Consider the following 22,467-nt stretch of genomic DNA (forward strand, 5'->3'; position numbering starts at 1 on the left):
TTTTTTTTTTTTAAGTGAATATAGTTGATTTACAATGTTGTGTTAGTTTCTGGTGTACAGTATAGTGACTCAGTTACATGTATATATGTATATGTTCATTTTCAGATTCTTTTCCATGATAGGTTATTACAAGATATTGAATATAGTTTCCTGCGCTATACAATAGGACCTTGGGTATCTGTTAATCCCAAACTACTAATTTATCCCTCCCCCACCTTTCCCCTTTGGTAACCATAAGTTTGTTTTCTATGTCTGTGAGTCTCTTTCTGTATTGCAAATAAATTCGTTTGTATCATTCTTTTAGATTCCACATATAAGTGATATCATATGGTATTTGTCTTTCTCTGTCTGACTTACTTCATTTAATATGATAATCTCTAGGTCAATCCATGTTGCTGCAAATGGCATTATTTCATTCTTTTTCATGGCAGAGTAATATTCCTGTGTGTGTGTGTGTGTGTGTGTGTGTGTGTGTGTGTGTGCGCGCGCGCGCGCACGCGTGCGTGCACATATGACCATCTTCTTTATCTATTCCTCTGTTGATGGACACTACATTGCTTCAGTGTCTTAGCTATTGTAAACAGTACTGCTGTGAAAATTGGTATGCATGTATCTTTTCAAATCAGAGTTTTCATCTTTTCTGGATGTGCCCAGGAGTGGGATTGCTGGATCATGTAGTAACTCTGTTTTTAGTTTTTTAAGGACCCTCTATACTTTTCTCCATAGTAGCTGCACCAATTTGCATTCCCACCAACAGTAAGGAAGGGTTCCCTTCACAACTTCTTTAGCATTTATTATTTGTAGACTTTTTGATGATGGTCATTCTGACTGGTGTGATGGAAACTTAACCTTTTGAAATTGACCTCCTTTCATGTCTATAAGCATTTCTTCAAATTTTCTTTCTCTACATATGTATTACTAATTCTGCTTTTACTGTTTTGATGATCTCTGATTGTCCTTAAATGTTGGAGAGTCCCAGGGTTCCATTTTGACCTTCTCGCCTCATTGGACATCATTCTCCATTTTAAACTGCTAGCTATATCCTACTGTCTCACTAACATTGTTAAACCATTCAAATGATCCATGCTTGATGCAATCTAATTTTTGAAAACAGATATGTGCTAAAAAAAATGCATTCGTAGTTTTACTAGCCAGAAACCAGTGTAACATTTTGCTTTATATTCTTCTAAGCTCCTTTGTCTGTATCCATACATTCTTAGAAATTAAAATATATAAATGCAGAATGAAGCTGTGCTCTACATATTATTTATGACTTGATATTTCACCTAAATATGATGATTTTTTCATATCAGTAAATTAAAATATGTCATACTTTAAAATAGATTCGTAATTTTCCATCATGTAGTCATAATATTTAACCAAAACCATATTTTTGACACTTACATTTTTTCCAATATCTTGCCTATATCCATAGTACTGTGATGAATATATTCATATATACTTCTTTATATATGTCCATGTTCATTTCCTCAGGTTAATTTCCTAGAAATAGAATTGTTAGCTGAATATCCAAAGAGTGTGCCTCTTATGGAGATTTTAAAGACACATTGTGAGATTTGTCCCTGGAAATCTGCTTATAAAAGTAGATATTTTAAGAGTGCCTAATTGCTTTCATCTTTGCCAGCATTGGCTACTAACTTCTTTTTAAATCTTTGTCAGTGCAATAGGGATAAAAAAGAGCTGACAATTTTGGCATGGGGGGGAGTAGTCCATTCTATTTTTCAGTTAATACATTAATTTTTTTCCTTTAAAATCATATTTTAGTTCTCTATTTCTCCTTTTTCATAGCAGCCTACTTTTGTTTTATGGATGCCTGATCTTCTCAGTTTATTTAGGATATTAGTTACAAATTTTTTAAAGTTATCTTCTGTATCTTCAATTACCACTATTTTATTTGGGATCTGTATGTTCCTCTTTCATACTATTAATTTTATACGAATATCTGGTGATCTTTGGCTGTTGTTTCATATTTTTTGAAGACAGCGCCAAGTTGATTAGATAGGCTAGGTGTATGGCATAGGATTCCTCTGTGGTTGTTTAGGTCTGCTTTTCTAATAGTATGGTCCTTTGGGGAAACTCATTAATTCCATGTAAGTAGGCAGTTGTGTCAATAGCCAGGCTTCTCATTAGGAGCCTGTGTGGGAACTAGGGGAGGGCAGATTGTCAAGGTAAGGGCATTACTTTTAGAAAATAAGTCTTTCTAGTTGCTTTACCCACTTTCTTCTAAATTGTAACTGGGACAAGGTTGGAGTGACTGGAATTTCTGCTCTTGTCATCTTAATGACACACATGGATCCGTCCCAAGCAGTATCTCCCTAGTTTTCAGGTTTTATTTTAAAGACTAAAATCATTGCCTCTTCTGTAAGTGGAAGGAGAGAGAGATTCCAATTGCTTTGTGATTCTAATGGAGTTGTACCATTAATCTGATGGCCATTCTTACTATCAATTGATTCTAGAGCTTTTCTGCTGCTAGGTGTTTTAAACTTGTGTCATGCTATGTCTAAATTTGCTTTTTATTCACTCATTTTATTTGGCACTCAGTAGACTCTGTTTACATGAAGACTAGTCTTTCTCATCAGCTCTGAAAATTTTTCTACTTTTATGATAATTTCTTTCCTCCAAATCTTGTTTTCTTTCTAGAACTCCTCCAGAAATGATCCTTTATGACTTTGACTTGTTTCTGAATTTTGCTCTGTATTCCAGGAGATTTCTTTAACTTTTTCTCTCAAACTTTTATTATTGAAAATCATATTGTAAATTTCTTGAAGTATTTTTTTTTCTTTGATTTAACTTTCATCCCCTTCTTTCATGAATGTATTATCTTAAGGCACTATGAAGATATTCATTGGACTATAAAAAGTTTCTTAAAGTTATCTTCTCTGAATTACTTTTTTTTCCCCCTTTGTCAGTTTTCTTTTTCATGCTGCTGGTAGCTGTTAATTTTTTCCTCCATATTTCTCATGATTCTTGGTTGCCTCTTCATATTTAAGCAACAATATCAGGTTGGTTTTAGTAGATTTGTGTGGGTTTCTTCTGCTGTTATAGGTATCGGTCTGGTTTCCTGCTAGTCTTTCTTCTAAATGGAAGAGTTAGCAGGTAGCTCCATGTACACTCATTAGTTGATTCATTTATATAGTATGTTTGTTGGGCCTACTATGAGTGTTCTGCTTCATGTACTTTGGGATGTACTGGGAAACCAGGGACCTGGAAAACCAGTACTGTGCGTCATCGCTGGACTTTCAAATTAATCCTCCTGGTCCTAGTTGCCTTTCTCCCACTCTCCTGCTAATGGTGTATTGCAGTCTTTCTGAGACCTCTTATTTCCAAAAGGCAAAAAGGTCCTTATTTGCCTTGTACTTCTGTGTATGCATTTTGGATCAAGGCTGTCTTGCCTTTGTTTTATTCATCAACAGGTTTACATCACTTTTCCATCCTGGAGAATTTGTTGAAATCACTTCTCTTAACAATGACCTTTTCCATTCTCTCAACTGTTGTTATTCTTTTTAAAAAAATTTTTTTTTCTTCTCATCACTTTTATACCATCTTGGAGAGAGAATAGATAAATGCTATCTGACAGCATCAGCATAAACGCCACTTTCCATGTCTTTAAAGAGCAACTAGAAATAGTCACTAGCTTCCTTGCATTATATATTAGTCTGTTTGCCCTGCTCTAACAAAATGCCACAGACTACATGGCTTAAACCAGAAAAATTTGTTTTTTTCACAGTTCCAGTGGCTGGAGTGTCCAAGATCAAGATTCTGGCCAATTCAGTTTCTAGTCACGGCTCCCCTCCTGGCTGGCAGATCTTGCTTTCTTGCTGTGTCTTCGCCTGACCTTCCCTTGGTTCATATGTACGTGCAGGGAGAAAAAGAGAATAACCTCTCTAGTATCTCTTCTTATAAGGACACTAATCCTATGGGATCAGGGTCCTACCCTTATGACCTCATTCAACCTTAATTATTTTTTAGAGGCCCCATCTCCAAAAACAGCCCCACTGTGGATTACTGCTTCAGCATATGAATTTGCTGGGATCGGGGGAGGGTGCAAAACAAACATTCAGTCCATAATTTCTCATCAAATAGAATATAAATGTTTAATTTTTATCTGCTGCGATGGAAGGGGAGAGGTAGTTTCCCCCACCTCAATTCTTTTTTTTAAATTGAAATACAGTTAATTTACAATAATGATTTGGTTTTTTTGCAGATTATATTCCATTATGGGTTATTATAAGATACTGGGTATAATTCCTTGTGCTATTCAGTTGCTTATCTATTTTATGTATACTAGTTTGTATCTGTTAATTCCATACTCCTAATTTGTCCCCCCACCCACTTTGGTAACCGTAAGTTTGTTTTCCATGTCTGTAAATCTGTTTCTGTCTTGTACATAGATTCATTTGTATCCTTTTTTAGATTCTACTTGTAAGTGATATCATATAGTATTTGTCTTTCTCTGTCTGACATTCTCTAGGTTCATCCATGTTGCTGCCGATTGCAATATTTCATTCTTTTTGTGGCTGCATAATATTCCATTGTCAATATATACCACATCTTCTTAATCCAATCACCTATTAATAGGCACTTGGACTGCTTCCATGTTATGGCTATTGTAAATAGTGCTGCTATGAACATTGGGGTGAATGTATCTTTTTGAATTAGAGTTTTCATTTTTTTCTTGATATACACTCAGGAATAGAATTGCTGGATCATATGATAACTTTATTTTTAGAGTTTTTTTTTTTTAATGAACCTCCATACTGTTTTCCATAGTGGTAGAAACAATTTACATTCCCACCAACAGTGTAAAAGAGTTTCCTTTGGGGAGAGTTATGTTTTTTTGTTTGTTTGTTTATTTACTTTGTTTTTACCTTTTTTTTTTAAGTTGGCCTGAGTTTCTGTGTACTAAATGCACCTTTCCTTATTACCTGTTTTATTTTCCTTCTTTTCCTTGACTCCTTATCTCAATTATTTTCCCTCCTTTTCTTAATAAGTTAGTATTTTACTCCTTTGTCATTTAGACTGTGTCTTATATCCTTTTAGAAAGTCAACAGGGAGTTCTGAAAAGCTGGTAGGAATTGTATTGAATTATAAATACCTACTTGATGCTTTACCAATATTTGAAATAATCTCATTTCCACCTTAGCACTTAAAAATAATAATATCCTATGGACCTGGGGATGGTCATTCTAAGTGAAGTAAGCCAGGAAGAGAAAGGAAAATACCATATGATATCACTCATATGTGGAATTTGGGGGAAAAAAGAAAAAAGGACACTAATGAACTCATCTACAAAACAGAAACAGAATTGCAGTCATAGTGAACAATCTTATGGTTACCTGGGGGGAAAGGGGTGAGAAGGGATAAATTTGAGAGTTTTAAGATTTTCAAATGTTGGGGGTAGGAGATAGAGCTCAGTGGGAGAGCATGTGCTTGGTGTGCATGAGGTCTTGGGTTTAATCCCCAGTACCTCTGTTAAGGAAAAAATTTAAAAATCAACACAAGATTTGCAAATGTTAACCACTATATATAAAGATAGATAAAAAACAAATTTCTTCTGTGTAGCACAGAGGACTATATTCAATACCTTATAACAACCTTTAATGAAAAAGAATATGAAAATGAATATATGTATATATATATACATGACTGGGACATTATGCTGTACACTAGAAATTGACACATAGTAGTAGTTGGCTATACTTCAATAAATAATGATAATAATAATAATAACAATAATAATAACAGTAATAATATCATAAGAATCAAAAAGGAAGCAAGCCATTGAGAGCTAAATTCTTTCTAAGCCTCTAAGCACACTTCAGACTTACTTATTGGGGAGATCTGGAAGATGTTGCAGGAAGTGGGGAATTGCAGAATTAGGCCAGCTCTCTCATTATTGCCTTTTGCTTTTCCAAACATAAATACAGACACAGGCCAGTGAACTAATAATATTAATTGATGCCACCCTAACAAAATAGGTCAAATAGAACAAAAACAAAACATTTACTGTGCTGTAACCTCTTCGTACGTGACATCAAATCAGATGGTGTTTTGGTGTCCTAAAGTATAGGAGATTAAAAAACAAAGCAAACTGATTATGTGATGATCCACTGCACATCCTAAAAAGAGACCTCCCACTGTAGCCTCAGAAAGTATAGCAGCGTAGTGGTCTAGAGAAGAAAAGAGAGGGCTATAGAAAATTCATCTTCATACCTTGACAAAATCTGAACCCTGAGGTCCTTCAAATGGGGTACCTTGATTGATCACTTTACCAAAAGCAAGCAAATGAAATAACAGAAATAGTTTTTAGTGTTTTGCTTTTTGTTTTTGTTTTTGTTTCTGAGTAATAAGCTGCTTGTTCTGTCTTTTGGATAGAAGTATTTGTTATTTTGGGAGAAATAGCTAAAATGTGCTGCTTTCTCTGTCTATGGCTAAAGCAAAGGTTTAATGTTGGGGAGGATTGGCAGTGATTTACTCTTTTTCTTTTTTTTCCCCTAGACTAGGGGCTGTAAATTAGTTACAATTAAATCTTCAAGTTAGGAGAAGTCCATTTCATTTCTGTTGTGGCTAAACAGTTCAGACATTGTTTCCCTACTCATTCATTGATTTGTTCCAGAATGGGGGTCAATGGTCACATTTTTTAATGCCACTAGTGGCTTTCCTACTTCTAAATAAATGCCAACCCTTCCCTCGCCCCTTCTAATCAAAAGTTTTAGAACTCACCTTTATATGTGCAACATGTAATTCACAGGTTATTCCCTCTTTTTCTTTCCCAGATTTAAACACAATCGAGACCTACCTCTTATGATCTTTGATTCTCTTAAATTATTTCTCATCAGCCTATTTATTATTATTATTATTCTCGTCAGCCTATTAAGACAGGGGCATAGTTCACCTTTACAGAATACTTTTTTAAAACATGTTTCTAAGTCTTAATATAATAATATGAGAAGAATCAGTTGGTCAACAATGTAGTCCTCAATATAAAACAAAATTTGAAATTTAGAGAAAACCAAGTATATTAGCTCTCTTTTTAAAAAAAAATAAACTTTTTTTAATATTGAAGTATAACATACATACAGACATAGCATTTATTTCTGAAGGCTAACATAAGTTTTTATGTTGGTAATAACTGTGTAGGCTGATGAATGCCTAATTAAAAATCTGTCTTTGGGTTTATCTTAGTCCTTGCAATCTTCCCATTTTTAATACCTCTTCTGAACTGTAAATCATCTGTGGTAGAAATATTTATGGTAAAAAATGAAAAGTTTTACACTTAGTTAATAGGAAATTATTTAAAATAAAAATTTTAATATCTGGCCATATGTTTTCTCATCATTATTAACTAAAAGTTTTTCAATATTACGTGCAATTCTATTTTTATCAGTCTTTGATTAGGCAGAATATGCCATTTCAACCGTTGGGACATCAGAGTCACAATTATATCATAATGTATTATCTAACTGTTCTGTTTGTATATTGAATGCTATTTTCCCTGACCTCGTCCCACGCTGAGGAAGAAACAAAGATTCAAGCACTCTGCCAAAACAAATGCTAGCCCAAGATTCTCTTTTCAAATATGTTTTTTTAGGGACAGTTTTTCATTCTTGGGATGCCAAATAAGGCCAAAGGAGAATTAAAAAAGAGATAAGCTTTGAGCTTTTGGAAGGAAAAATGTGAGAACCATCTTTGTAAAGGACAAAAGAGTAGAACGGAAGAGGTTCAGAGAATGAACTATCATAAAGATTGGACCTCCTCCATCAGACTGATCCGTTTTGGACAACCTGCAGATCTGTGGTCCTGAACTTCCTGAATGGAGGGTAGCAAGCTTGGACAACTAAGTGGGAAAGGGGCTTTTAAAATTTTTTATTAACCATTAACCAAGGTCTAACTTTATTGAACAGTGGGGGAATTTTCCTTTAAGTGGAGTTGATGCTCCCCACTATCCTTATTACAGGCACTTAAATGAAGCACCAACAACAGTAATTTACTTTACAATCAAATTAATGCTAAAAATTAATGCTAAAAAAAAGGTTTCCTCCCACAGAAAATATTAAAGGGAATATATGAAGGCTGTGAAGATAATTTCAAAAAAGAATTATAGTTAAAGTCTGCACAATGGTTGTTATTGACCTAATTGTTCAATTTCTATAGTCACTATTTTGAAAAAGGAATGACTCAGATAAGTTTAAAAAAATCAAGCAGATTCAGTCATATTTCTAATCTTGAAAGGCTCATTAACTAAACATTATAACATTATAACCTTAAAATTTTGAATCTGGATGTAACACTTTTCAAGCAACATAGTTGGGTTTTAGCAAGGACTTTCTTGAAAAACTTTTTAATCTAAAGAAGTGAAACAAATGGTTAGAAACAATGTGGTAATGCAAAAAGAGAAACGATTTTGGAGGCAGGCTTGATTGACTCTTGTCAGTTGTGTGAATTGGTGAAATTAAACTCAACTTCTTCTGAGTTTTAGTTTGTTCATGTATAGAATGGAAAAATTACTGTCTACTTAGAATCAGTTGTGAGTAGGATTAATAGGAGATAATGAAAAAACAGCATTTACATGCTTATGTGCCATGATTATTATTATGATAATTAATGGAACTTTTTAAACATTCCTGTATGCCAGCAGGGTAGATATTTTTGGGCAGAAAGACTTTGAGTCAGCTGATAAAAACACTTCTAACCATTTATTTGTCTTACCCTACAGTTCTGTAGTTCTTAGTTTGGATCTGTGATGTCATGTTTATATCTTTTTGACAAGGAATAGTGGACACTTTGGAAAGCAGACTCTGTTAGACGGATGGGTTTATTTTGTAAAGGACAGTAAGATACCAAACTTGTCCACTACAGAACCACGTAATTTCTTTTTCATATTTATTATCAGGTAGTGTGCTTAAAACTACTTCAAGTTAATGAGATAATTGGCGATGTCAGACTCTTGTTGATTGCCCTGCCATTTATCAGTCAGCAATACACTTGGCAGGTAGCATGCTTATAGGATAGCATCCTTTAGACACATACAGCCTTGATTTAATCTTGATCTTGGGAAGTGATAAAGATGGTGAGAAACAGGTTTAAAAATGTAACTCAAACACTTTAGTTAGTTAATCATCACATTTAAACTCCTGTTTTGGCAAGTAAGAAAAATAAAGTAACATTACCTCATTCACCCTTTAAAGATGTTCAATTATTCTACTAATAATTATAGTGAGTACTGATTAATTAGTCCTTTTGCTTTTCTTTTTCTTCATTCTATTTTCAACTTCTATTTATCTATTTCTTATTATTTACTGGGTTATAAGAGAAGCAAGAGAAAAATAAATGTAGCTGTTTATATTGCTTGCTTATTTTCTTAGTGAAAAAACCATTTGTGGTTAAAATAAGGATTAAAAAATGTATTTGTAGATTTTACTTGTGATACAAACATTTTTCATTAAAAAGCAATGTTCTACTCACATACTAAAATAATAAAGCCCAAACTTCGTACTCTTCATGATTTTCTTCAAATATAATTGCAGGTAGTAGCTTGAATGTCTTTCCAAGCTCTCTTCTATGAATTTATCCACATGATTTTTACATATCTACCAGTGTGGCTGATATGTACAGAATTATGCTATAGGTATGACATCTACAATTTGCAATTTTAATTTAATAATATACCTTGGAGATCTTCAGTGTAAGGGTATCTTTCTCGTTTTTGATAGCTGCATATTATTCCACAGTACAGTTGTATTATATAATTTTTTCATTCCATTGATAGTTATTTAGGCCATCTCTAATTTTTTGATAATATAAGCAATCTTTCAGCAAACATTATATACATAACTTTTCCAGGACACATGAATATCTGTAGGACATACATAGAAGTAGAATTGTTGAAGAGTATATGTACTTTTAATTTTCAGATACTACCAAATTACCTTTAGATATAAACCCATCAGTATATTCCCACCACCATTGTACAAGAATACTTGTCTCCCCTTGTACTTACCAATACTTAATATGTTTAGTCTTTTAAATTTTTGCAAATCTGATAGGCAAAAATCCAATCATTTAAAAAAATTTGTATTGAAGGTCTTTTCATGTGTTTCTTGGCTATTTTAATTTTTTTCTATAGTGATGGTTACATGATTTTGTTTATATTTTATTTTTATTATTTAAATTATTTTGTGTTTAACCATGCACACCTTCCTATATCAATTGGCTTATTATTATATTATTTTTTCTTTAATTTGCAAAAGTTGCTTATATAAATTCTGTATATAATTTTTTCTATTCTGTATGAAGCAAATATTTTCCTCCACTCTGTTGCTTGATGTTGAACTTTGTTCTGTTAATTTTGGTCAACAGCTTAAAATTTTTTATGTAGTCCAAGTTACCAATTGTTTTCTCTTTGCTTTCTGTATCTTATGCTTTGCATAAGGTCTTCCGATTGCCATGGATTTTTATTTCCTTTTGTGTAGATAACCAAATGTTTTAGGCTGAGTGTCTTTCAAATAGCTGATAGGACTGTATTCCTACATTTCTCTGTCTCCGCAGAGATTACACAATTTTTCCATTTAAACTGAGAAAGTTTGTTACCCTAGCTTTAAAGATGATGTAGCCATGACTTTTGACAGTCATTTCAGCACAATGTTTTTTCCAATGTAGTTATAATGAAGTAAACATTAAATTATCATCTGGTATGTTTGACTTCAAGCATAAATTTGAATAATTTATGTAGATCATTTAGACAGTGCTGGAGCTGCATACCAAATGCTCTTTGAGTTGTTAACCAAAGTGCTGTGAATCTGCATTTTTCCCTCAATTCAACCCTACTGACTTTAAGTGTCATGCAATTTATGGCAGAACATGGTTTAAATTCTCATTGTTTAATAAAATATTTTAGGTGGAGAAATGAAAGATTTGTTCATGTAAAGTTTCTTTTTTTTTTTTCAGTTTTGTCAAAGCAACATGCTTCGCAGGTCCTGGTTAGGAAACGCCGTGCAAATTCTATGCTTGAAGAAACGAAAAAGGGTAATCTTGAAAGAGAATGCATTGAAGAGCTGTGCAACAAAGAAGAAGCCAGGGAGGTCTTTGAAAATGACCCTGAAACGGTAAGAATTCATGAAAACTGGTAAGTTAGCTTACCTCAACATACAACTATAGACGGGACGTTTCGACTTGAATCTGTTTTCCCTTGTGTTTCTTTTTAAAGTTAATGAATGTGTATGTCACCTTCTGCACGTAACCACTGAAGCTTTTCAGGGGGAAGTACCTTCAAAGGAAAGTTGACTTGTTAGAGAGACACTATTTGCCAAAAGCAGTGTGCTCTGACCAAACTATAATTCAGTTATGTCTACTTATCGCAAATAGTAGGAACCTCATAGTTTGTAACTACTTTCTCCCAACCAGAATTTTGTAGTATTTGGTGAAGGCAAGGCATCTTGAGTGTGTGTGTGTGAGACTGCATTGTTACCACTAGACTTCATTAAATCTCTCCATTGGCGTTTTCATCCAAGCTTTAGAAAACAGGGTCTCTAACCCAGTGCTTGGTACATAACAGCTACTCAGTGAATGCTTACTGAAGAATTCATTACAGCACAGTGTTCCCTGAGGATATTTTTACTTTATTCCATAAACCCTTGGAAAGTTTTCTGAGCCCACCTTAACTTCATCAATAATCCCTGGGGTTAGAATTTATATTTTCAGTGTATACATTTTTCCAAGTTAGCCTAGAAAAATATAATCCTAAAGACCCCTAAATATCATACAGAAATATGGGAGCCCTAGATCTGATCTTTAGTCCCCTAATTTTCCTAAAGAAGGATGTTCTCTAACATGTCCTGCATGTAGCAGGAATATCAGTAGCGCCTCTAAGAATTAGGGTGAGGGTGACCTTGAGAATTCAAGTTTGATAACTTTCAGGATTACTGCAGATGCTTTTTCCCGAGATAAACTATAGAACTAAAAGGAAATGAGGGAGAGAATATATTCAAAGTACCCCCTTTACCTCTGCCACGGCTCCTGAGACCCTGAGACTAGATGAGAAACAAGTCGGAGCCACTTGTTTCTAGTTAGAGAACGTGTCCAAGACAGTACTAACTTGCATTCTCTGGGACTGCCCTTTAGTCCTCTTACCTCCACCTACTGTAATAGGTTCAAAGGGAATTTTTCCCAAGGTACCCAAAGATTCATTTTTAATACGCTCCAGGATTAAATCAAAATGCTCCTCTTAGTTTTGTTGCTTTCTGTGGATAAGCAAGTGACAAGATAAAAATATTTTATTCCACACAATATAACAATGTACTCTGATTGTGTAGGAAATAGATACACACACATATATATATACACACACAGTTCTTTTTATTACAGAAATTGAAAACATATCCCTAAGTAGAGAGAACTATATAATAAACCTCAATATATCTGCTTCCCCTTTCAATGAGTAGTAACAATCTGCCATTCTTCTGCCCGTTCTCTATCCTACGCACTCTAACTTTTGTTTTGTTTTGCTGGAATATGTCAAGGCAAGCCTGAATGCCCAAGATTTCATATTAATGTATCACTCATAAATATTTGGCATGTGTTTCTGACCCTATAGATATGTTCTCATAGCTTAGCCTCTGAACAGCAAATGGGGAGTGAGGCAGAAGACACGTGGAGAGAGGGAAAAGAATGGAGAAAGAAACTCGTTTACATGTTTCCTCCCCTCCACTCTTCTGGCAATGGCGTTATTGACAGACAAGAAAGAGGAGACAGAGAGAGGAAGGAAGAAGTGGGAGAAATGAAAGGAAAGAAAAAGACATTTGTTATTGCTTCTCACTTTCTATCTGCCCCAAACTCTCCCTGTCCACATCCCTCATACCCTGGTACACATTCCCCATCACCACCCTATTGCTTCTTCCCACGTTGTCCCTGATATATTCCTTTCCCTATTACATTATCTCCTTTGAACCCATTCATCATTGCTTATCCTCATGGCCTTTGTTCTGCAGACGACAACACTGCTGTCTCAGTTGCTTAGAGGGAGAGCATATCCTTATAAACTAGTAGAAAAGTGAAGTGTTGTGTAGGTTTATATGTGAGAGGAGGAAGGATTGAGGGCTTTAACTCTGTCCTGGATGGAGGTATGTTCTGTACTCGAGGCTGTTTGGGGGAGAAACACTGTTTTCTCATGAGAAATTCTTGTGTTATTAATGCTGCACATTGGATCAATTATGGCTTGAGAAGGCTTTTGTGAACCAGCCTGGGGCCCTTACCATCAGAAATCATTTTTAACATTTTTCTCCTTTTGGTAAAATGCATGCCGTAGTCTGAATTACTGATTCACAGACAAATTCTTGATACATAACCAATTTATAAGTAAGGGATTACATGTACACAAGATGCTGAAAGATAAATATCCACTTTAACTCAAATTGTATTACTGTTATTCAACACTGAATCTGATATGTGTAATCAGCATGATGTGAAATGTACCAAATAGGCATCTAGTAATCATGGAAAAAATGAAAGGATTTACAAAACAGGGGCATTTATGATCACATTCAACATCTTCAAAGGAACCTGTTTTCAGATTAGAAGCTTTTGAAATGTGATTTAATTGATCAATATTGCTTTAAATCTAAGCATCTTACTGGCTTAATGTTATTAGCTGTCTACTCCAGATAAATATTTTACTAGAGAAAAATGCTCTATTGTAATGTGAAAAAGACTGTTATGTGTAATTTGTTTGCATCTTTAATGCAAAAACATTTTTAAATTAACTTTTAACTCTACAGTGAAATTTAGGTTTGCTAAGATTTTTTTTCTTTCTTTCTAGGAATATTTTTATCCAAAATATTTAGGTAAGTTCAAAGAATCTCAGTTCTGTAATCTTAGAAATGGAAGAAAACTTAACTATGATCGAGTCCAACCCTCCACCCATATGTATTCCATCCAGTACAATTTCATTAACCTTGGGAATAAGATCTCATTCTATATGCGTTTTCTATCCTTTTATTTAAAGATACATAGACAGATTTGGAATGGTCCTTTTAATTGCTGTATAACATTTTGAATTTTAGTCATTTTCATTCTCTTGTCTTTCTCATAAAAAGTCACTGAGCTGATGCAATGTTATATTTAGGTACCAGAACATTGTCTGTAAGCACTTGAGTTTTCAAGGGTTATCTTTCAATGAAAGGAAAGATCTCTATACTCTTCAGAGCTTATGACATAAATAATTATTTAAATATTGATGGAAATCATTAATAACTTCCCACTTTGCAACATCATTGTATCATTTCCTGCAATACTCCAACCATGTTTTGGTTTTGGATACAGTTCTGGACGCTCAAGGAATGAGGTAGCATTTCCATACCCAGAGAGATTAGATGATTTCAACTAAATGTCAGTTAAAGATAAAAGTCTTCAGTTTGGTTTAAGCAAATAGAAAAAACATTTTATTAATATTTTTGAGGGGAGACTTGTCAGCATTTCCAAAAAATGAAAGTGGAATTTAATTTGATGAGATTCTCTTAGGTCCAGCCCAAAGAGGTGAAGTCTTCCTCCTCCTTTAGCTCAGAATTTTCCCTATCTGTGCAGCTATCTTCCTACCCCACTCACAAGCCAGCCAACATGAGACTCCAAGGCCTGCAGAAGTGAAAAGTAAATCTTCCTTGAAAAAAAAATAGAAGTGTAATCTGATTCATATTAAAAAGTATGCAGCTTAACATTGTTAATATAATTAAGCAAATAACTGTTTCCATTAAACCCTCATTTGTCTTGAAATATGAGGAAGCTGAGGGCTTTGTTAGTTTAGGGTGTTACATTTTGTTTATTTTTGTTTTGTTCCTGAATACCCATGCAGAAATTCCAGAGGCCATTATTAGATAGAGGAATATTTATACCTTTCCCCTTTTCCTAGGGAGCCTTGCACTGAATTGATGGTATGTGCATATATTTACCCTTCAGGACAGTTAACAAGATAAGAACGCAACATCATTGGGTAGAAGACCCTCTCAGAACCAGGTGCTCTTTTTCATAGTTCCTAAAGTGGTTACTTTTCTGTATTTTGAGTGTCCGTGGTGGTGTGAATCTTGGCTGTCACTTCCTGAGCCAAGGAGACCCAGCTACAATACACTGCCTCTCACTTTACACTTTCATCAACTGCAGGACATTGTTTCAGTAGTATCTCTCTTTAGAATTCCATAGCATGACCTATTTCTGTTCTTGGGCTGCTGGGTGTTTTACAGTTGATTTATTACAATTCTTTTTATTAATTCCAATCCATCCTCTATCCCCTGCAAGATCTTAAAATTATTTAACGTCTAGGAGCTATAGTTTTCCCATTTGTCAAATGGATAGTAACAATTTACCTAATAATTTTCTACCAAGAAATAAAATGAGGTAATGCTTTCAAAGCAGTTAGTAAAATATGTCATGCTAATCTCTTAATTTTTCCCATGCTTTCTGCTCTAATCCCGTTTTCTTTTCTTTCCTTCCCTTCCCTTTTCTAGCTGCTAATAACAGACTTAAGCAGTTTCATTTACGTTTGCAAAGAGGACACCATAAAAACTATGTAGTGTTATTATTTATATGTCTAGATAGAAAATTCAACAAGTTTTTCTAAAATTTATAGCTGCCATATCTTAGGAGGGCATTGGAATATAGGTATACATCCATAAAAAACATTTCTTCTTTTGTAAAGGTGTACTTTGACTCCTCACTTTCCAAAGCAGAAATAAGAGTTTATACTATTAAAATGAAGAAAAGATAAAATATCAATACTATTTCAGTCTCTCCACTTTAGGTAAGAATTCTAATATTTTATAATTAAAATAGACAATATTTTCCTGTTAAAAATTACAGCTTACATTAAAAATGTAGTATTAATCCTTGTTTCTTAGGTCCATGTAATGTGGGTGTATTTTTGCAGGCATTAACACTCTGGAAGATAACGTACCTTTGATCACAGAGTACATTTGGATAAAGATAAATAACCTTTTAATACATTATGTGTTTTGGAGAAGGTAGATAAACTATTTTTCTTTTTCTCTTTCTATTCTTACCAACTTTCTCTCTGTCTCTACTCAACTTTCTCTTTTTTTTGTTTATCTTATTTGGTAGCATGATAGAAAAGTCAAGTCCTAAAAAAAAGGTAGTAGGATGTGGGCTCTAATTTCAAACCTAAAAATTTCTACTGCATCAGGTTAAACAACTTATTTAACTTCTCAGGTTCTGTATTTAAGTTATGCTATAACTGTATTTTCTAATTGCAGAGCTGTTGGTAATACCAAATAAGTACATGTCTGTAGATAGATTTTTTTTTCACTATGTAGAACTTTCTTCAAATATGAAGTATTATTATTTGATCAATGTATATAATGAAACAAAAATCAGTTTTATTACAATTTATTTTGTGATTCACATGTTATATTTTGGTTTTTATTTAGTTATAAGCATGTGTGATGAATTCCAATGATGAAAACAGAAAAGAAATGCTCCAGCGAAGTTAAATGTTTTTGTCATTTGATGTGTGTATTCTGTAGACCAATCACCCTAATTGGGGGGGGAAAAAAAACAAAGACCGGTTTATAATCCTGTCTTTGGAAAGCCTAACAGTAATTTTACTAATTACCACAGGTCATGCTGGGAGCTCCCTGCAGTGAGATAAGGTCACCCAAAAAATTAGACCACTAACACTAATTCATACTTTTTAGACAGCATTTAGATTTAGAGTTGTAAGGGTTTTCAGAAAGCACTTTAGTCTATCCATGTATTTCATGTACTGCACCGAAAACATGGAATTTGGACAGAAATACTTTGGGTTTCATAATATAAAGATAAGTTTTTAAGTTGTGCTCTTTTCCTTAGCAAACAGAATAAATAACTCCACCATCTATCTAGGCCTTTAAAATATCACCCAGTAGAACAGATGATTAAATTAATGGGGGAAAAAGAATTTGAGAAGAATGACAAATTCTGAGCCAAAAAGTAAACATCAGAAATAGTTTTTAGTTTCTACTTCTTGCCAAATTGGTGGGTTAGCCCAGATTGCTGACTTCTCTTAAAATCATCTAAAGAGAAACAATAGCATTCCAGGCACTAGTAATAACAAAGTAAAATGAAAACATCAAGAAATGCGAGAAATCCATGTGAGACTGAAGGCTGGCTTGACGTAGTGTGTGAGTGTGTGTGTAGGGATCTCAGGCGCTGACTGCTGAGGCAGCTGTAAGAGGACAGATTGGAGTATTTAAAAAATGACCTGAGCATTCATCAAGCAGATTTTTAAAAGTACAACAGAGCAAACCCTGAGTAACAAAAATAAGGAAATAACAAAAATAGGGATAGAAATAAATGGAAAATAAAAGAGAGAGTTAACAAAAGAAAATCTCACTCTTTGAAATAGTAAGTTAGACTGACTTCTGGCAAGCATAATCAAGGAGAAGGAAAAAAGGGAAAGAGGAATGCCAAAACACAAAGTGTAGAATAAAAGAAGGAAATACGATGACCTCAACATGGATTGGATTTATCATCATACAGATTATAGAATAAAATATAATCATAGAGTATTACAAAAGATAGTCATAAAATATTACAAAAATCTACACCAAAATATATTTGGAAGCTTGATAAAATGGATACATTCCTAGAAAAATATAAAACATCTATAATTTCACAGGTAGAAATAGAGAACTTAGTTATACAAGTAATTACTAAATAAGCTAAAACTTAGTTATACAAATAAGTACTAAATAAACTAAGACATCTCCATATCTCCCCTCAATTTCAGACCCAAATATTTTGCAAATGAGTTCTTCCAAATTTAAAGAAGCTGTTAAATTCTCTTATAAAATTACCACAGAAAATAGAAAGAGATTATATAATGTGAGCTTATTTTAAGGCTGATATAATCTTAATTCCAAAACCAGAGAAGGACAACATGAGAAAAAAAAATTTACATATATTAATTCTAAGTAAAATGATATTCAATCTAATCTAAGAATATTAAAAATAATATATCATGATCAAGTAGGACTTATTCCAAATATTCAAAGATTATTTAACATCAGAAAATATATTAATGTAATTCTCCAGATAAATAGTATATTATTACTATTCATACAGAAAAAGCAGTTGATAAAATTCAACACTCAGTTATGATAAAAACTTTTGGCAAACTTTAAGAGAACATTCTGAACATGGTAAAGTATGTATAGAATAGCCATACAATTTTTCTTCTAAATTTTGATACTTTGTCTATGACCAGTACTCCACTAGATAATTGCCAAGTGAAACAGAATAAAATAAAAATTTTCTGGGCAAATAGACATGTATGGTCACTCTAACAATATACACACAAAAGAAAGAGAGAGAGAGAAAAGGAGGAAGGAAAGACGGAAGGAAGGAAGGAAGGAAGGGGAAAAAAGAAAGGAAGAAAAAAGAAGAAAACCTACAGTAAACATTATACTTCATGGATAAACTTTATAGTCTCTTTATGATTGAGAACAAGAAAAGACACACTAGAGGTTACAGCCAATGCAATGGGGAAAGAAAAATAAGTAAGATTTGTATAGATCATGGGACAAAATATATGACCATCATTATTTGTAATTAAAATGATGATATACCTAGAAAAAATAGGATCCATAGACAAAATATTGGAACACATAAGAGATTTTAGATAATTCTAAGACTACTCTATATAAATCGGTAGTGGATCTTTACATAAACAAGTTTCAGTAGGGAATGAAAAGATGATACTATTCACAATGGTAGCAAGTCCCATAAAATATCTGGAAATATCTCAAGAATGCATAATACCTCTATAGAGAAAACTTTAAAACTCAAATTAAGGATATAAAAAATGAACTAAATCATAGACACATTTCATGGCCTTGAATTGAACTGAATTGAATACGAAAGAAGATCATTTCTCCTCAAATTAATCTATATATTCAGAGCAATGCCATTTAAAATTCTAACTGATTTTTTTTTTAGGAATTCAGTAAGTTCAAGTTTATATTTAAATCAGATTATACAAGTCCACAAATGCCTAAATAAACCTTAAAAATGCAAAAGGAGGAAACACCTCATAAAATACAAATTATACAAAGCCATAGAAAGAAAACCATGTAATATTGTCAGAAGAATATGTAGACTAATAAATATAATGGGGTTCAGAAACAGACCCATGTATATATGGCAACCTAATATTTGATAAAGATGACACCACAAATCACTGTGAATTGCTTAGAAGATGGTGTCAGGAAAACTGGCCAACTGTAATCAGAAAAATAAATCTGGGCTTCTAACTACCACCAAATATAAAGTGGATTCTAGCTGGAATAAAGACAAAAATGTTAAAGTAAAACTATGAAATTAAAGGAAGAAACATGGGAGAATATCTTTGTGATCAGTGGCATGGGAAAAAACTTCAAATGCAGCAAGCCATAAGGTAAAATTATTGGTAAATTTAACTACAGCAAAATTAAGAATTTCCTTTAAAAGACAGACATAAAAGATATGTTTAAGAAACAAGTAAAAGAACGAGAGATGATATTTGTAAGTGTGTAAATCCACATGAACAATAAATAAGTGCCAATAGAAAAATGGTTAAAAAATAATAAAATTTTCAGAGGAAGAAACCCCCCAGTTTTTTAAATGACATGAAGATATGCTCCATCTCACTAGAAATCAAAAAACAATATATTACTTTATTGCCAATTATGGCAACAGTTAAGAAGTCAAGATACAGACATTCTTATGCTCTGCTGGTGGGAATGTGCCTCTGGAGAGCTGGTAAGTTCATGCCTTTCTAATGATGCCACAATTCTGGAAACCACTGGGTTTCCAAAGAAATTCTTATGCACGTCCTAACGAGACATGCAAGAAGATATTTTTTGCAGCCCCACTTGCAGAGGTCGGAAGTTAGATATGAGTGTCTATCATGAGTAGGGAGGATTATAAAACCAGTGGTTGCATGCCATGAGTAGTGTTTAACACTTAGAAACAATAAATTATGTGAGCAGAATGGATGAATTATAAATACAATCATAAAAAGTGCTGAGTAAAGAAACATTAGAGAGTGTGACATAATACGAAGCTGTTTACAGAAATGAAAATTCATGGACACAAAATTATACATATGTATTTTATGAGAACATACAAGTGGAAAAAAAAATCTTAACCAGTTAGAATGGTTGCCTAAGGGGTGAATGGGAATGGAAATGGAGATTAAAAGTAATGTATACTTTTAAAAGCAGCAGGTGATGGACTTTTCAAAGACCAATAATAATAATGTACCACCAAAGGAGGAGTATGACTAACTCAGCCTTCCATTCAAGAAGTCAGAACAAGCAAACTTTCAGACTTTTATGTGATGGCTCTTTTGTGACTTATAGACAGAGAGGATCTAAAATGGTTTCTTGAAGGAAAGGAAAATTCACTGAACTGACCCCACTGTAATCCCAATGCAACCTTTGTTGTTTATGTGGCACTATTTTTGAACTATTTTTTCGAGTTGACGAATCGAGGCAGATAGGACAGTGGTCCCTACAGCATGTGATAAATCAGATAGTTGGGTCATTAGTATGGCCAATGGGGAAAATAGTAAATAAAGGGTGTGTATAGGAACAGTCATAGTCTAGAATCAAGATTTCTTTCTAGGATGTTCTGCCCGGCCCAGTGGATCCTCTCCTGAAAGTGCCTTTTCCTTGGCTTTCCTCCCGATGGCCCCGATTTCTATTTCTAATTCCATTTCTTAGGAGAGCTTCTGCTTCAGGCCACAACTGGAACAGTCTCTCTCCAGCTCTCCCCTTCCTGCTTATTCTCTCCAGCTTCATCCATTCCTGATGTGCATCAAGAAAGAGAAGTGGGAAGGCCATGCTGCTGGCTCTCCACACTGTAATTCTAAATGCAGGTTTCCAAAAAAACATTATCACATATATTAGTATAGACCAGGACATACTGTGCTTTAAAGGTTGGACCTACTTTGTAGTCTGGCCTGGGGTTCTAATTACCACAGGGAGCATTTCACCTGGATCTCCAGCTTAAGGGCTTTTAAAATTTGGCCGTCAGATTTGTCCAGAGGTACAAAGTGAGGTTTTCTTACAAATGAGGATTCTAATGAAATGTTCACACTAGAATAAGCTAATTCTGGGAGTAGGTGATTCAGGAAGAGGGACAAAAGAATTCAGGGAAAGAATACTCAAGACCTAAGGCTGCTTAGGTTTCTCGGGGCCTCCAGAAAGACTGCCGTGATAGAAAGTATTGTTTCTATGGGAAATTATTCTAACTCACCATGTTAGACTAAATAACCTTCCCCAAAGATCATGCTCTAATCTTCAGAACCTCTGCGTGTTAACTTGCATGTTATTTTTGAAGATTAATTTAAGGGTTTTGAGATGAGAACACTATCTTAGATTATCTGGGTGGGCCCATCAGATCCTTAAATGCCCTTATAAAAGAGAGGCAGGAGATCAGAGTCCATAGTAGTTTAAATGACAATGAAGAGTTGGGAGTGATGCCAGGATAGGGCCCTGAGCCAAGGAATGCAGTAGCTGGCCTCAAGCAGCCGGAAAAAGGCAAGGGAATAATTCTCCCTCGAAGTCTCTAGAAGGAATGCAGTCCTGCCAGCACCTTAATTTTAGACTTTTGATCCCTATACCTGTAAGAGAATAAATGTACGTTGTGTTAAACCACTAAGATTGGGGCAATTTGTCACAGCAGCAATAGGAAACTAATGACCACGCTAACTTCAAAGGAGCCTTTGAACCCATCTGTGATAAATTGCATTTTCCAAAAATGGCTGCCTCTTTGGATAATTTGTGCCATGATTTCGGGTCAATAAGTACGTCTACTCCAAGAAGACTGTATTTGTTTGTATTTACAGGTTGTCTTGGCTCTTTTCGTGCTGGATTATTCACCGCTGTACCTCTCTCAACTAATGCCTACCCTGACCTAAGGAGCTGTGTCAATGGTAAACACCTCTACCATCAACTTAAACAACAAAACAAAACAAAAATCTGCAAGTAAAGTACACCCATGTAGATAGAACTAATGTTTAAAAATCAAGGAATGAGCCCTTGATGGGCTACAGGCCCCTCAAGGAGGTGCTTTTTTTTTTTTTAAATGAATCTACCACCTAACATTTAAATTGAACAGTGTTCCTTGTTTGCTGAACTTTTAGGTCACTGGCTTCAGAATTTTATTCCCAATAGCTTTATTTTGGCTGTTGTCGCTTGATCATGTAGTTATGGCCAAATGTTCCAGTTGATGAACAGGTGAAAGTGGAGCCACATTTATTCTGACTTTTGGCATCAATGATATAAATGTGGAAAATACTGTGATGTCATATTAGCCTTTTCCCTCTGAAGTTCACATGAGGGCTAGTGCTAATTCTGGTAGATTGTTTGTTTCTAGTTTATCAATTTCCCAACTGAGAATCAGAGAAAAAAAAGTGAAATTGCA

The 22,467-nt window shown here is 34.1% G+C and overlaps 1 protein-coding gene across 12 annotated transcripts in view; it reads left to right on the top strand.

The window, feature by feature from the left end:
* The window catches only part of PROS1 (protein S), a 269,581-nt gene that overhangs the window by 11,496 nt on the left and 235,618 nt on the right, over positions 1-22,467 (top strand). For all 12 annotated transcript variants that reach the window (XM_072967094.1, XM_072967080.1, XM_072967074.1 and 9 more), the window contains exons 2-4: positions 10,969-11,126; positions 13,835-13,859; positions 21,890-21,976. In XM_072967094.1, the coding sequence (XP_072823195.1) occupies positions 10,969-11,126; positions 13,835-13,859; positions 21,890-21,976 (270 nt within the window). The remainder of the gene's footprint in view (positions 1-10,968; positions 11,127-13,834; positions 13,860-21,889; positions 21,977-22,467) is intronic.

Source organism: Vicugna pacos, chromosome 1, assembly GCF_048564905.1.
Source record: "Vicugna pacos chromosome 1, VicPac4, whole genome shotgun sequence".
NCBI classification, from domain to species: domain Eukaryota; kingdom Metazoa; phylum Chordata; class Mammalia; order Artiodactyla; family Camelidae; genus Vicugna; species Vicugna pacos.